Consider the following 14,031-nt stretch of genomic DNA (forward strand, 5'->3'; position numbering starts at 1 on the left):
CTCACGAACTTTGTTAATAAAACACCATTTCACGAAGATTTCTTAAAAATTATTGCTATTCCACCTCCACAACCTACAGTTCACACTTACAAATCATCAGATAGAGTAAAGGAGTATGCTAATTTGGCGTCCTGTCCAAGGAGAGGGCTCCAAGCTCAGTATTTTGGCCCAAACCCAGAGTACTCCCCCCAAAAAATTGCAAACCAGTGAGGGACAGCAGACAAAAAACGATGTCGATAACCCCCCAAAAATTGCGGCATGCAAAGCTGATGGTGTGCCAATCGTAGGAAGGGGATTAGTCACTGGACCGGGAGGGCTTCTCGCATCATCGGACAGGAGTTTGGTGTTCATAGCATCGGATGGGTAAGCCTCTTCGATAGTTGGCTGGGGACTGTTGCACATGGGCGAGCTCCTGCGGGAGCGGAGGAGATAGCACTGCTGCGGCAGTGAAAGACAGCTGGACGGAGCTCCTTTGGGAGCGGAGGAGATGACACTGTTGTGGCAGTGGAAGCCAGTTGGACGGCGAAACGGAGCTCCTGTGGGAGTGGAGGAGATGACACTGCTGCGGAAGTGGAAGCCAGTTGGACGGAGAAACAGAGCTCCTGTGGGAGCGGAGGAGATAACACTGCTGTGGCAGTGAAAGCAAGTTCAGTGAAAGAGACACGATCTTAATGCTCGACGGGCATTATTGTCCATTTCTCAATGGCAGGAATGATTAAATGGGCCAGATTAGAGAAAGACGTGAAAGGAGATCATGGATATTTAAATTCACCCGCAGTGGCGAGGGTAGGCCTCGGCGTCTTGGCGTGCGGGGACCCATGTGGTTGTGCTCTTCATCGGCTGGGAAGAGCTCGATGTTGGGAACTTAAGGCGGTGCCAAATTCTGAAAACCATTGAGGAACATAGATCGACTGCGTATATATATATATATATATATATATATATATATACACATAAATATATATAGGCCTCCACTCATGCTGATTGGGTAGATGTGTGGATTGCTAATTGCTGATTGGAATGAGGAGTAAGTTCCTTTAGGGCAGTAGAATTACCAAGGGTAAGCCAGGTCTCCGTCACAAATAAAAAAATCCAGAGTACGAGAAGTTAAAAAGTCATTCAAAAGAAATTATTTGTTGCATAAAGATCTAGCATTTATTAGAGCAAATTTAACAGGATGGTCTGTAATCCACAATGGGTCTGACGTGAGTTTTGTTGGTGAATTTCCAAACACATTTGGGGGAACTTTTTGCATGCAAGTCAGTCTATGAGAAAGGAAAAAGGTAGCCACAATGTGATATATGGACAAACAAAGGCAGCTTAAACTATGTAAACAGTCTAATCTTCGGGCCGGATGTGTAATGACTGATTGCAGTGCAGTGTGTACATGCGGTCATCATGTGTTTGCTGATGACCAATGGAAACAGCCTGACTTTAGCTCTTATCTTATCTATGCGTAAAGAAGATGGTGTATGCAAGTGACTTTGAAGAACAAGTGAAGTTAATTGACTAAATTATTAATAGTTGTTTTTTATATAAGCATGCAAGTCTTTTGAAGGAACCTCAGGTTGAGAATAATGGTTATGGGATTATTGAAAAAAAAAAACATGGCGTCAGAAAAAGGTTCTTGGCATATTCTTTATATCATACAAGAATATATAGTTTTCATCAGGGGTTTCAAATGTTATAATAATAATAATAATAATAAAGGTAAGATATAGCGTGTACGTGTCGCCACAGTCTCGGTAACGCACGAGTCACATGACCAGCGTAGGAGGTAGGCCTACAAAAACATGCTGCTCACACAGTTTTCGGGGGATGTTGATAAAGCATGACAAGTAGGCTGCTATCGTTATGTAGGCTATCACTTTATTATAAATGTACAAATCATAAATATGTCATAAAAATTTTAGTTTTTAAAAAAAAATCTTTTAGACAACTGACGTTAAGGTAACTACTATTGGTGTCAAATTACAGTTTGTTTCACGAGACGAACTCGACAGATTGCTCCCTAGAAATTATCTGCACATTTACTTTTTTAACAAGCCGAAGTTTAAAGCCAACATATCTGTAAAATAGTCCCATCAGAGTCGTTGTTTATTTTGCAAAATGAGGAACAACCCATCCCATGACTCAACCTTTGTAAAATACCAGTTAATCAATCAAATCAGATGATGCAAGAAGCTGGCAGCGGTGACCATTATAGAGTTTTGTTTTGTTTGAACTAGATCAAGACCGAGGACAATGGAGTCCCTTCTGTAAGTCTCTACTCTCCTCCAGTTGTTTGTGAAAGTTGAGCAGGACCTTTAAAAGTGTTCTTGTTATATAATGATGCCTTCTGACAAAAGTTTCCCACAGAGAAAAGAAAAAGAGTGCAAACCGCCAAACACAAGAGCCACATTTTCCCACTGGGACAAACTGTATCGGGGACCATGAAGTTTAGTTACACTTCACAAAAAAGAGACGAGGTAGAGGGACGGAGACAAAAGAACTGTATATGAATAGAATGTGCGAATGTATGTTAATATCTGTAATTTCATATAAAAAGAAAGTGGAAAAAGAAAACACTTTTGCTCTTTACAGGTAACTTGATTCCTTCTGTGGCATATAGCCCTGGCTGGCTGGCTGGAAAACCCATGAGTGAAACTCTGTCATGGGATCCCTAGAGGAAGGAATCCCCTTGAAAAAGAACAAACGCCCCCTTTCATTTATTGACGCATTACTGTTACAAAACAGGTGTGTGTGAGTGTGTGTGTGTGTGCGTGTATCGGGACAGAGGGATGAAATATACCCTTTTCTGAGAGTTGCTTTCAAAAAGAAAGAGTTACAGAAACACACCAAAGTATGACTCATCTTAACACAGATGCTTTATTATGCTGTTAATATTAATATTAGTAAATTATGCTTAAATGTAAATGATAACGAATTATACAGTTCATAAACACACAGCTTTATCTTTTAAATTTATTTCAAAATAAAAAAGCAGATTTATAATTTCTGATCCTTAGAATTTGTTAATTGGCTTAAGTGATGCATAAAAACAGTATATTTCATGCATGTTAATTTTAAAATGAAAATCACGAGAATCAAAACAACTCTGATGTTCTGGCAGCTGCTCAAATCAACTGATTGCAAATGAGTGTTTGTTAAGGATGTACTCGAAGGGAATCTGATTGAATATTTAAATGAGGCTGATAAGACATCATCTGTAAACCACATCAGCTCTCTCTGTGGCCCTTGATTTGCATGGGGACAGCAGGAGCGCTAATACAATCCTGTAATGATTTTCTCAGTCGCAGAGAAAGTCAATGAGAAATCCTGTGTGTGTGTGTGTGTGTGTGTGTGTGTGTGTGTGTTTAATTAAAGGTGAGTAATGACTGAGAACGGAGCATGTGTTGTGAATGTGGCACGCCTTGGGGGCCAGGCCAGACCTGAAAAACCAGCTACCGCTTTCAGTCCAGAGAGCTCTGATATGGCATGTCGTGTCAACCTCTCTGCCAAAGGCTGAAACCATCCCACACTTTCAACTTCTTCACTTTTCAATCACACCTGAAGTGAACGTTCACTCATTTCACCTGTTCAGACTAATTTCAGACAGGGTTTTCCATTTTGTTTTTCTGTCCCAGCGGCAGTTTGTGCGAAGGAAGGAGCGTGTGGACTATGCTCACTTCAGGCGATTAAAGGAGGGGGAGTGGAAGGATTGATTCTGTGGAGAGAGAAGCTCCACGACAGGGAACTGATTGTACAGGTAAGCCAAATTGCAAGTGAATTTTTTTACTATTATCACTTTGTACCATCAATTTTGTATGTGATTTGTCTCCTATCATCTTGAGTCTCTGGCTGCATGCCTCAGGTGTGTGTAGGAAAGTTATTGAGATGGACAGATTGTGTATATTCAAAGCAAGTTGAATAAGTGGCTATTATTCAACTCACTTTGTCTCTTTGTTTTACAGCTAAAATAGTAGCAAACCAGTTAACTAAAGTAAACAAACTCATCTCAGTAGGTCGGATCATGTTTCATGGCAGATACACTAAAACGTAAACTTTTGCTGTTGTTACCTTAAAGTGAGATTTCTACCTGATCTGATCCTTAAAAATGATTTTTGTTGGTGTTACGTAATATATTAAGGTGAATTTAGTTTTTGTAGTTGTAAATAAAGATTATTAGAGTACATTTTACAAGAAAATACTATTTCTGTCCTTCTGCTTCAAAATTTCACATTCAATTCATTGTTACTTGCCAATTTTTTGTAATTATGTAAAACTATTTAATTACAAGTTACCACATGAAGCGCATGAGGTTTTAGTCCTAATACTCTGACAAACTAATAGTAGTATACAATGTTATGATATATAATATTTGAAGGCCTGATGTCCTAATCCTTTGTGTTTGTGACTAACGTGTGGTCATATGACAATGATATTGAACTAATAATGTTTCTGGTAGGAACTATCGCAGCATTGTTTTCCCCTTTTTTGAGAGGACCAAGAGGATGTGTTGTTCTGTACATCCTCTGAGAATCTGATAAACACACAATCACTTCTTTTTGACTTGCTTTTGATGTGATTGCAACCTTAGACTGACATTGCACACAAAGCGCTGGCAGGCCAGTCAATACTTATTGTGTGTTCTGGAACAATACAGAAGGATCCTGTAAACAGTCAGGTTGGCTTCATTTAGATTCAGTTCAAATGTTCTGCTATGTATTTTGAAGTAGTTGTTTTTTTTGGAGTTGGGGATATGTTTAAGAATCCGTCTTCAGGTGGACACATACCTGTAACAGAATTGATGAATGGGCCATTGTTAAGTCAGGGGAACTGAGGACTGATCTTGTGTGTGAAGGCTGTAGTCAGGGCTGTGACGTGCACTGGAGACCAGACATACGTGAGACCGCACCTGTGATCTAATCATTTTTTTACTGGTTAAATATTGACTTGTGATCTTAACCCAAATTTATTGCATTTATATTCTATTGAGTGTATAATTGATTGTTACACCAAATCAACTGACAGTGACATGCATAAACCTCTGGTTTAACTCATTTAGTTAATAGAATTGTGAATTACATCAAGGACAAGGTTAAGCTTTTTAGTCAGAAGCAATCATAACAGCTTATTTAAAATGAACAAGTAAATACATGTAAATCTACAATTATATATCCAATTATTAGAAATAGATTAGGCAGAGACTTAAACTTTTGGAATGAGTTATAACCACACCTTTTGCTGATAACAAGTCATTAAAAAGCACTTCAAGGGAAGATATAGAGAGATTGAGAAAGGGTGAAAGATCACACTAAGTGCTTTCTAGAGTTGCTGGTTTCTCCACAGTTTTAAACCTGAGATAAAAAGGTGTTTTGATTCATACACTCCTAATATTTTTTTAAACTACTATTGATAAAAATAATTAACGCAATGTGTATAATTAATATGGTGATTTGTATTTATGTGGGCAATGAGATTAGTTAAAGCCAAACGCACTTTTTTTTTAAAATTAATATAACAACTTTATTTTAGGTCTTTTATTTAAATTTCAACATTTTTTGAAACAATACTTTGTCACACTGTGTCCTTTATTTAATTATTTTTTCTGATTTGAGAATAAGCTTATTCAATTTTTATTTTAATTATTAGCTTTTGATCCAGAAACAAAGTGTTCTGGTTTGTTCAGCCAAGATTTAAATTGTTGAGTTGAATTTAGCAGAAATGTGGCTCTGGCAAGATTTAAGGTTTGTCTTGTTCTGTTCCAGCTGCTCTGTTCATCTTTGAGAGTTTAAAGTGGCTGTAAATTAAATCAAGTGGCACAGGCTCACACTTTAAACCTCAGAGTGTATTATGGTCTATTTTATGGTGGTGTGAAACCAAGCTCCATACTGATGTCCTGTGATTCACCTTGTAGCTCCGGCAACAGAATTTACAACTATTTGCTGTTCTTTGGTGGTACAGGCACTGTATTTTTCTTTCCATCAGCTCTGATTGCTTCTGTCAGAAGTACTCATAAGAGCCAGCCTCGAACGTTATGGCCTGTCTGGTACAGAAGAGGCTGTTTTACGAAGTGAGGCTCTGAAAATAGGAGAATGAGCTTGGCAACTGTGTAAATAAATGCAGGTTATTGGGTGCCTCTAAAAATTTCTATTCTCATCTCAGATCTAGATTATTCTGTTTACTTCCACTTCCTTGAGGTGATAAATATTAGATGGACATCTGTTGATAAATAACGTCATATAGTGATGAAGAATTACCAATATTAAAATTAATTTATTGATTATTATGTCCATATAATACTAAAACTTTTATTTTTTGCATTTTGTCTAAATGCTACAAGTGAATTAACAACATTATAATATAGCATATGAAAAATAGATATTCATTTTGAGATATTTACCCCACATATTTATTATAGCTTGTCAAATTTGCCTCTTGGGTGTGAGCAAAAACACGCCGTTTTTGAGTGTCCCTTTAAACGCAAATGAGCTGCTGCTCCCGGCCTGGTTTTAAAAAAAGGACGAAGCTTTAACAGCTCGCCCAACAACAACAAAGCTGGACAATCTCACGCAGCCAAAATGGAGATAGTAACGGTGTTCAGCCTTACATTGTTCAAACCGGAGTCAGACACTGATGGAGAGACTCAGGAAGAAGTTACAACTTTTAGAATCCAACTGGACGTTTCTGAATGGTTAGTGGATACATTTATGTAGTTGCGGTGGAGTTGAATCAACTCATCGCCATGTTAAACTTTTGTGCAAATCCAGCATTGAATTGACCCTTGTTTGTGAAGCAGTCCGGTGTAAAATGATGGCATTGGCAACCACACTCTACTACAACAACTCTTCCTCTTCTCTAAAGCAGCCCAACATGGCCTCACCCCCTTTGTCGTGTGTTCCCGGGGGCAGGGTTTATGTAAATTTTGGGGTTTGTGATGTCACCAACCCAGGAAGAAGCTCGTTATAGTCCTTACCAGCCGTTTGTTGCAATCCTTAAAAAGCGATTTCTATAAAAGAAAATATCTCCCTTTGCATTGAACTTTGAGCGTTGTAACTTTGCATATGTTGTTTATGTTCAAACAGCAACATCACACACTAACTAAAGTTAAGAAGTGAAATCATAATCAAGGACCCCTTTCTTTAAAAGTGTTAATCTAAATGTAAAAAGAGAGGAAATGAGCATGAACAATTAAATATCCATTCTCATCGGATACCTGATAAAAAAATGTCTAATATCATATCTTACTAAAATCTTAATCAGAACAGCCAAATGAACTCAAAATAAAGTGGGGTTTTGGTTCTAATTCACTCCAAAGTCCATTACAGATAAAAGTGGCACAGAATTAGGCAACTGATAAACATTTATTTATTTTTTTACTGATTTGCTAATTTAGACTAAGAAGACCTTGTTCCTCTGGCCTGAAGGCTGCTGTGAAGCCCACGCTGTCAGAATGTGTAATAGCTGTTATGAAACTGAAGGTTTTGCATGTTTTGTAGTTGCCGGTCTATTTGAATATAATCAGCAGGTGAAGAATAGACTTTACCTGTGCTGGAAAGTGTGCGAGCATGTAGGAGTAAGAGAGTCTTCTGGATTCACTGTATGAATGCACTTGGTTGAGTGATTTGGGGGAAAGGGATGGATTTATGTGTGTGCTGGGTTATTCGGCTTTTTATAGCCAATGCCATTTTCTTTTAAAGCAGCTCTGATTGTATCGTCGAGGATACTCCACAGTCAATTAAATCTAAAACCAACAGCAGCTGTATAATTTTGAGGTTGCGGTGCAGTTCAGTATGTCTGCGATGCACCATAACTGAGAGTTCGCCGAGTACAAACCCTTGAAGTAAATCACATTTGTGCTGATTTGGACCATGGCTCTAATTCATCCCCAGAAACATGCTGGACAGACGGATAGAGCTGGACAGACTGTGCTGCGTTAAGCAATAAAAAAAAAAAAAAAAAAAAAAAAAAAAAAAAGGGAAGTTGATGGGTGTGAGGTGTTTATTGCTGACAGATATATGGGATAATGATATACACCTCTCTGTCTTTCTTCAACAGATTAACTTAAACCATTTAAACACATAATCACTCTGTCAAGTGCCTAAAGTACATAAATAGAGACCTGATGTGAAATCTAATCAAATGAAATCTTGGAGGCCATGTAGAATTAGCAGAACGTCTAAAAAGCCATAAAATAATATGAGACTATAATGCACAAATAGGGTCTCTAAACTAATTAGTAGTTCGCTAAACACAATGAATCATGTATTCAGTGTGGTTCAAGTCCCCAAAGCAATTTGGACTAATTAATGCTTTGTTTTATAGAAGGCAAACAACCAGAGCCAAAGGCACTGCACAGGAAGAAAACATTGCGAAATGTTGTTGTTGTTGTTGTTAAAGTAAAATGATAATATCAAATCATTCCTTCCTTGTTTATGAATTTTAAATTAAAATGTATAAACCAAAATGGGATTGTATGTTTAAACTTATTTCCTCTTTTTTTTTCAGGACAAATCTAAAAATGCAAAGGGCGGCCACAACATCCGTGACCCAATCCACAATAACACAGAACACCACAGCCATCACCAAGTCTAGAGAACAAATCCTCACGCAGAGTAAGTTTCAGATCTGTACACTATGATGAAGTCTGACACCCATGCAAGCGGCTGATGCACCAAAAGCCATTAGAACCCATTATAATCAGTGATTCTGTCTGCACTGGATGCACTTTTCCAGTGGTTCTCAAAACTGTCCTGGAGTACTACCACCCTTGCACATTTTGTATGTCTCCCTCATCTATCACACCCGATTCAACTTATGAGCTCATTAGTAGAGTCTGCAAGACCTAAAATGGGGGTGTCAGATATAGGGAGACACACAAAATGTGCAGGGCTGGTGGTACTCCAGGACAGGTTTGAGAACCACTGCACTATTCTATTTCTGATGTACTCCATGCGCTTGTGCTACTTCTGACAGGAAGGACAAATAGATTTGGAACATTCACTTTGACATGTCCAGTGTAGACAGCCTTAAGTTGTTGCACACGCTCTTCTCACTGAGAGTGAGAAATCTAGAAGCATGAACATTGTGAGCACCTCACGTACTGGAACTTGTTCTACAACATTTTTTAAAATATTCACATTCAGTATTCTACTATCGTTTTCCTCATTTTGTGATCAAATGAATGCACTTCTCTAAATGTTTTTGTTGTTGTGTTTTACTGTTTTTTTTAAACTACAGATTGCTTACATTTATTTCTTGCAGCTTTGGCTTTATTCGTTTTGAGGTTTTCGTTGAATGACTGGAAGGAAATATGTGGTCCTCCCAACTCTTAATGTTCACAATATGTCTAATAAAACATTCCCTGTTTGTTGTGTTCACAGGCTCAGGAGCCATGATAGCTGTAATCGTCATTGGTATAATCATCATTCTCACGTTTTTACTTATAGTCCTCAAGACGTACAACAGGTATGGCAACATTTTGATGTGAACCATAATGAATGAGTTGCATACCACAAAGTGAACAGAACACCTTGTCTACGTCCATACAATAGCAGGACAATTTTAGGCAGACCTTTTAATGAGGCCTAAAAGTAGATATGACGCATTCTCCAAATCCATTGTTAGACAAAGACACTCTTAAAATGTTCTCAGGGCTGAAAGGAACAGGTTATGAAAGACTTCGGATCTGTTTAATTAAGAGAACGAAATTGATTTATATGGTTTATTATTTTAGGGATCATCAATATAAAAAAAAAAAAAAATGGACAGATATCGATAAGTAGATAATTTTTTGTTATTGTGCCCAGTAACAAAATAAATGGCCAAAATTCCATACTATTTTGTCTAAATAAATAGGCTAAATTAAAAAGACTAAAAACAAAAATATTATTTTAAACGCTACAAGGAAAAATTCTAATTTGCTAAATATTACATTTAGCAGCATTATTAACTCTTTCCCCATCAGCATTTTTTTAAAAAGGTTGCCAGCCACTGCTAACATTTTTTTAATCATTTTCACCAAATATTCATGGCCCCCAGAATATTTTGTTGTATGAATTTCTGAACATGCAATATATCAACAGAAAGAACAGAGCCTCTGCTTAAAAAAAATCTGAATTTTCATAAAAATAAAAACAACATTTTAAACAAAAAGCTGAGAAAATCGTGTTTTTGTCAAAGACTACAACATGCATAAGCAATGCTTTTATTGCTTGTCTCTGCTTCTTTTTTGCCTGTGTTTTGATCTGGAGATTCTATATTCTTTCAGAAGATGCATAATAGCGCCCCCTACCGTATAACAGTGAAAACACGGAAAGCTGGAGAATCCCATCAATGGCAGGGAAGCGTTGTCTCATAAATGATGGAAAATTCTGTCAATGGGAGGGAAAAATTTAAGTTATTAGCGTTTGGAGATATAGCTAGATAATAATAATAAAAAAATCCATTATCGGCTGATAACTATATATGTACCCATCCTAAATGTACTCATCAAATTTTATTTTTTAAAAAAACATACTTCTATGTATCAATCCATTTTTATAATAATTTCTCTGACAGGAGGACACATGCAAACAGGATGCTGGCAGGAGGCTCCAGCAAACCACGAAAGAAAGCGTCCTCAACTACTACAAATACAAACCTGGCCATGAGCAACGTGGCTGCGAGCTCAGTCTCTGGAAGCTTTGTGCAGTCTAACGCATCCTCAGAGAACGGGTTCCGCATTCCTCGGGTCGACGTGGGAAACTTGGAGAGGAGTAATGGAGAGCATTTCAGCACCAACAGTGGCTCAACTATTGTGACAATACATGATATGCCATCAATAGATAACACATAGCAGACATTCTCTGGACTTACATGTGCAAAGATATTAATACCAAAATGAACAAAGAACCAATGGAAGAGGCCCGGTCATACCTGAGCACACACCATTAACTGAACATTCACTGCCCTTTTAGGATCTTATGGAACTTTGAGGACCTTAGATTTAAAAGAGTCTGTATATGATAATGAAGAACTTGAAGAAAACTACAGACAAGTGTCTGATGTGATGTGATTATAGTTTTTATTTTTAGCACTGGATTTGGTGATGAAATGTAGGTTAAAACAATGTAGGTTTCTGCCTTGAGCTAAAACGGTTTTCATCAGAAATGAAGTTGTGGGAGCCAGTTAGAGATGTTAAGGATGCTACATCAATGTATTACCAGGACATTTGCACTCTAATAGTAAAGTCTCTGATATAAGACTGTTCAAACATTATACTATTTTACTATGCTGAATATTCAAACTTTACATTTATGCACTTTGCAGACGCAGATACAAAGCTGTTTAGATTGCATTCAAGGTATATATTTTGTGTTCATGCAATCTGTGAAGCTCGAACCCATCACCTTGTCAGTGCTAGTGCTATTTTAGGGCTCAAGACTAGAACACCATTGGTGAGGTGGGAAAACAGTGTGCATAAATATGCAACATTTTTAGATGTTATCTGTATGCTGTTAGTAATTACATCTTTAGAAGTGCCAGTGTTTCCTGCATTAAACAATTGCGATGATTGATTTGTCAACAATTTGTTGGCTTATTCTTGTTCTTTTCAAGGAGTCAGTTGAAAAGATTCAAACATGTTTGTGAGTTAGCTGTTTGAATCAGAATCAGTGGATCATTTAGAATCATTATGGAGTTTGCAGCTGATTACATCACTGAAAAACTAATGATTTATTATGACAGATTTGAAATTAACCGGAAACCACTGTTTTATATATATATATATTCACTATATATATATATATATATAGATGCACCAATACTAAATTTCTCTGCGGATACCGATATGCTTATAGTTTGATTTTTCTTAAGGAAAAAAATCTCTCCCAAATAATGCTGCAAACTATACAGGGAACTCTCATAAAGGGAACACTATAAGATTAGATTAGGTTGCAGTTAACAAGAGGTATTATATACAGCTGCTATTTATTTTCAGATATAATAATTACACTCAAATAACTGAAATGTTTGTATAGAACTCAGTTGCACATAATGTAGTTTAAACACTTGTCTTCATGGCAAATTTATTCAAACATATAATTAACAGTAAATAAGCTCCTCTCTAGTGTTATGTGTATACATATATATATATATATATAAATCATCAAATTACAGTCATTTATTCTCTGCTCACTACAACACAAAACAAAGAGGAGTATGCATTCTAATAAATAAAAAAATCTCTTTTGTTCATAATATCACCATTACAGACCCTGAAGGACGTTTCATTATCATAAACATCTCCATTAATAATAGCCCAGTCACAATAGGCAACTTATATGGCCCAAACACAGATGACCCATCCTTTTTCCAGACCTTTTTCTCCTCAATTTCAAATTTTTCTAATTGTCCAGTCATAATCGCAGGTGATTTCAATACAGTTCTAGATCCAACAATAGATAGATGTAATAGTTTAGGCAATAAACGCATTTGGAAATCTGCAGAAACCATAAAACAGTTCATGAGTGATTTTGGTCTTGGCGATAGTTGGCGTCTACAGCATCCTAACAGTAAAGAATACTCATTTTTCTCACCAGTACACCACTCATATTCCCGCATTGACTTCTTTCTCACTAGTAATTCTATCATATCAAATATTTCTGAATCGAAGATCCATCCAATAGTCATTAGTGATCATGCCCCGGTAACATTAAAATGGAACACAACTAGTCAACATAAACCCACTACCAGATGGCGATTTAACACATCTCTTCTGAAAGACCATGATTTTGACAGTTATTTCAAAAGAGAGTGGGCATGCTTTCTAGAGATGAATGACTCCCCGGAAACATCTCCATCTCTTCTGTGGGAAACAGGGAAAGCCGTACTAAGAGGAAAAATAATTTCATTCTCCGTTTACAAAAAAAGGAAAGAAAAGGATCAACAAGTAGAATTGGAACAAAAAATTAAACAACTAGAAGACATTAACATAAATAACCCAACAGAAGAAACACAGGATTCATTAAGAAAATATAAACTCAAATTGAATGAATTAATCAATAAACATACACAATTCCTAATTCATAGGCTAAGACAAGAAAACTTTCATCATAGTAACAAATCTAGTAAATATTTGGCAAATCAAATCAAACAAAATAAGGAAAAAGCTACAATACCACTGATTACAGACACAGCAGGGAAATCCACCAACTCACCAGAAGAAATAAATCAAATCTTTCAAAATTTTTACAGTAAATTATATTCCTCCAATAAAGACCCAGATCAGAAAGACATTGACTCATTTCTCAACAGTATCAACTTACCTCAACTCAGTAAACATCAAATAAATACTCTGGATTCTCCCTTATCAGAACATGAACTTTTTAATGCCCTCAAACTCATGCCAAACAATAAAGCACCAGGCCCCGACGGATTCCCTGCTGAGTTCTATAAACACTTTTGGTCCATTTTATCACCACTCTTCATCCGTATGATTACTGAATCAAAACAAAAATCAAAACTCCCAGATAATATGAACACAGCCACAATTTCACTCCTTCTTAAACCAAATAAAGACCCAACATTACCGTCAAGTTATCGTCCGATTTCCCTAATCAATGTAGACATTAAAATCATAGCCAAAGCACTAGCACATAGAATTGAAAAAGTCACACCATTTATAATCCATCCAGATCAAACCGGTTTCATCAAAGGTAGACTTTCATCCAACAACACACGCAGACTTTTTAACTTAATGCATTATTCATCAACTCAGAAAACCAAAACCATCATAGTTACTCTCGATGCAGAAAAAGCTTTTGATAGGGTCAATTGGAAATTCCTGTTTTCCACATTAGAGAGGTTTGGTTTTGGGGAGTCATTCATTAATTGGATCAAAATTCTGTATACATCACCTTCAGCCACTGTCATCACCAATGGACTAACATCACATATCTTCACACTGCAACGGGGGACTAGACAAGGATGCCCACTCTCCCCTTCATTATTCACCATTTTCATTGAGCCACTAGCAGCAGCTATCCGTCAAAACAGCTACATTAAAGG

At 36.9% G+C, this 14,031-nt stretch overlaps 1 protein-coding gene across 1 annotated transcript; it reads left to right on the top strand.

Annotated features, from left to right (window-relative positions):
- Positions 1–3,399: 3,399 nt before the first annotated feature.
- ncmap (non-compact myelin associated protein) lies at positions 3,400–11,568 on the top strand. The gene is made up of 4 exons (XM_051869341.1): positions 3,400–3,748; positions 8,491–8,597; positions 9,366–9,450; positions 10,543–11,568. The coding sequence occupies exons 2-4, from the start codon at positions 8,504–8,506 to the stop codon at positions 10,817–10,819; spliced, it is 456 nt and encodes a 151-aa protein (XP_051725301.1). The 5' UTR covers positions 3,400–3,748; positions 8,491–8,503; the 3' UTR covers positions 10,820–11,568.
- The last annotated feature ends 2,463 nt before the right edge of the window (positions 11,569–14,031 follow it).

Source organism: Ctenopharyngodon idella, chromosome 17 (genome assembly GCF_019924925.1).
Source record: "Ctenopharyngodon idella isolate HZGC_01 chromosome 17, HZGC01, whole genome shotgun sequence".
Taxonomy (NCBI): Eukaryota; Metazoa; Chordata; class Actinopteri; order Cypriniformes; family Xenocyprididae; genus Ctenopharyngodon; species Ctenopharyngodon idella.

Bases quoted from the DNA above. Each gene is read 5' to 3' on its own strand.
- ncmap (XM_051869341.1), top strand. From the start codon at position 8,504: ATGCAAAGGGCGGCCACAACATCCGTGACCCAATCCACAATAACACAG. The intron at 8,598-9,365 runs GTAAGTTTCAGA...TTGTGTTCACAG, and splicing joins AGAACAAATCCTCACGCAGA to GCTCAGGAGCCATGATAGCT. The intron at 9,451-10,542 runs GTATGGCAACAT...TTTCTCTGACAG, and splicing joins GTCCTCAAGACGTACAACAG to GAGGACACATGCAAACAGGA.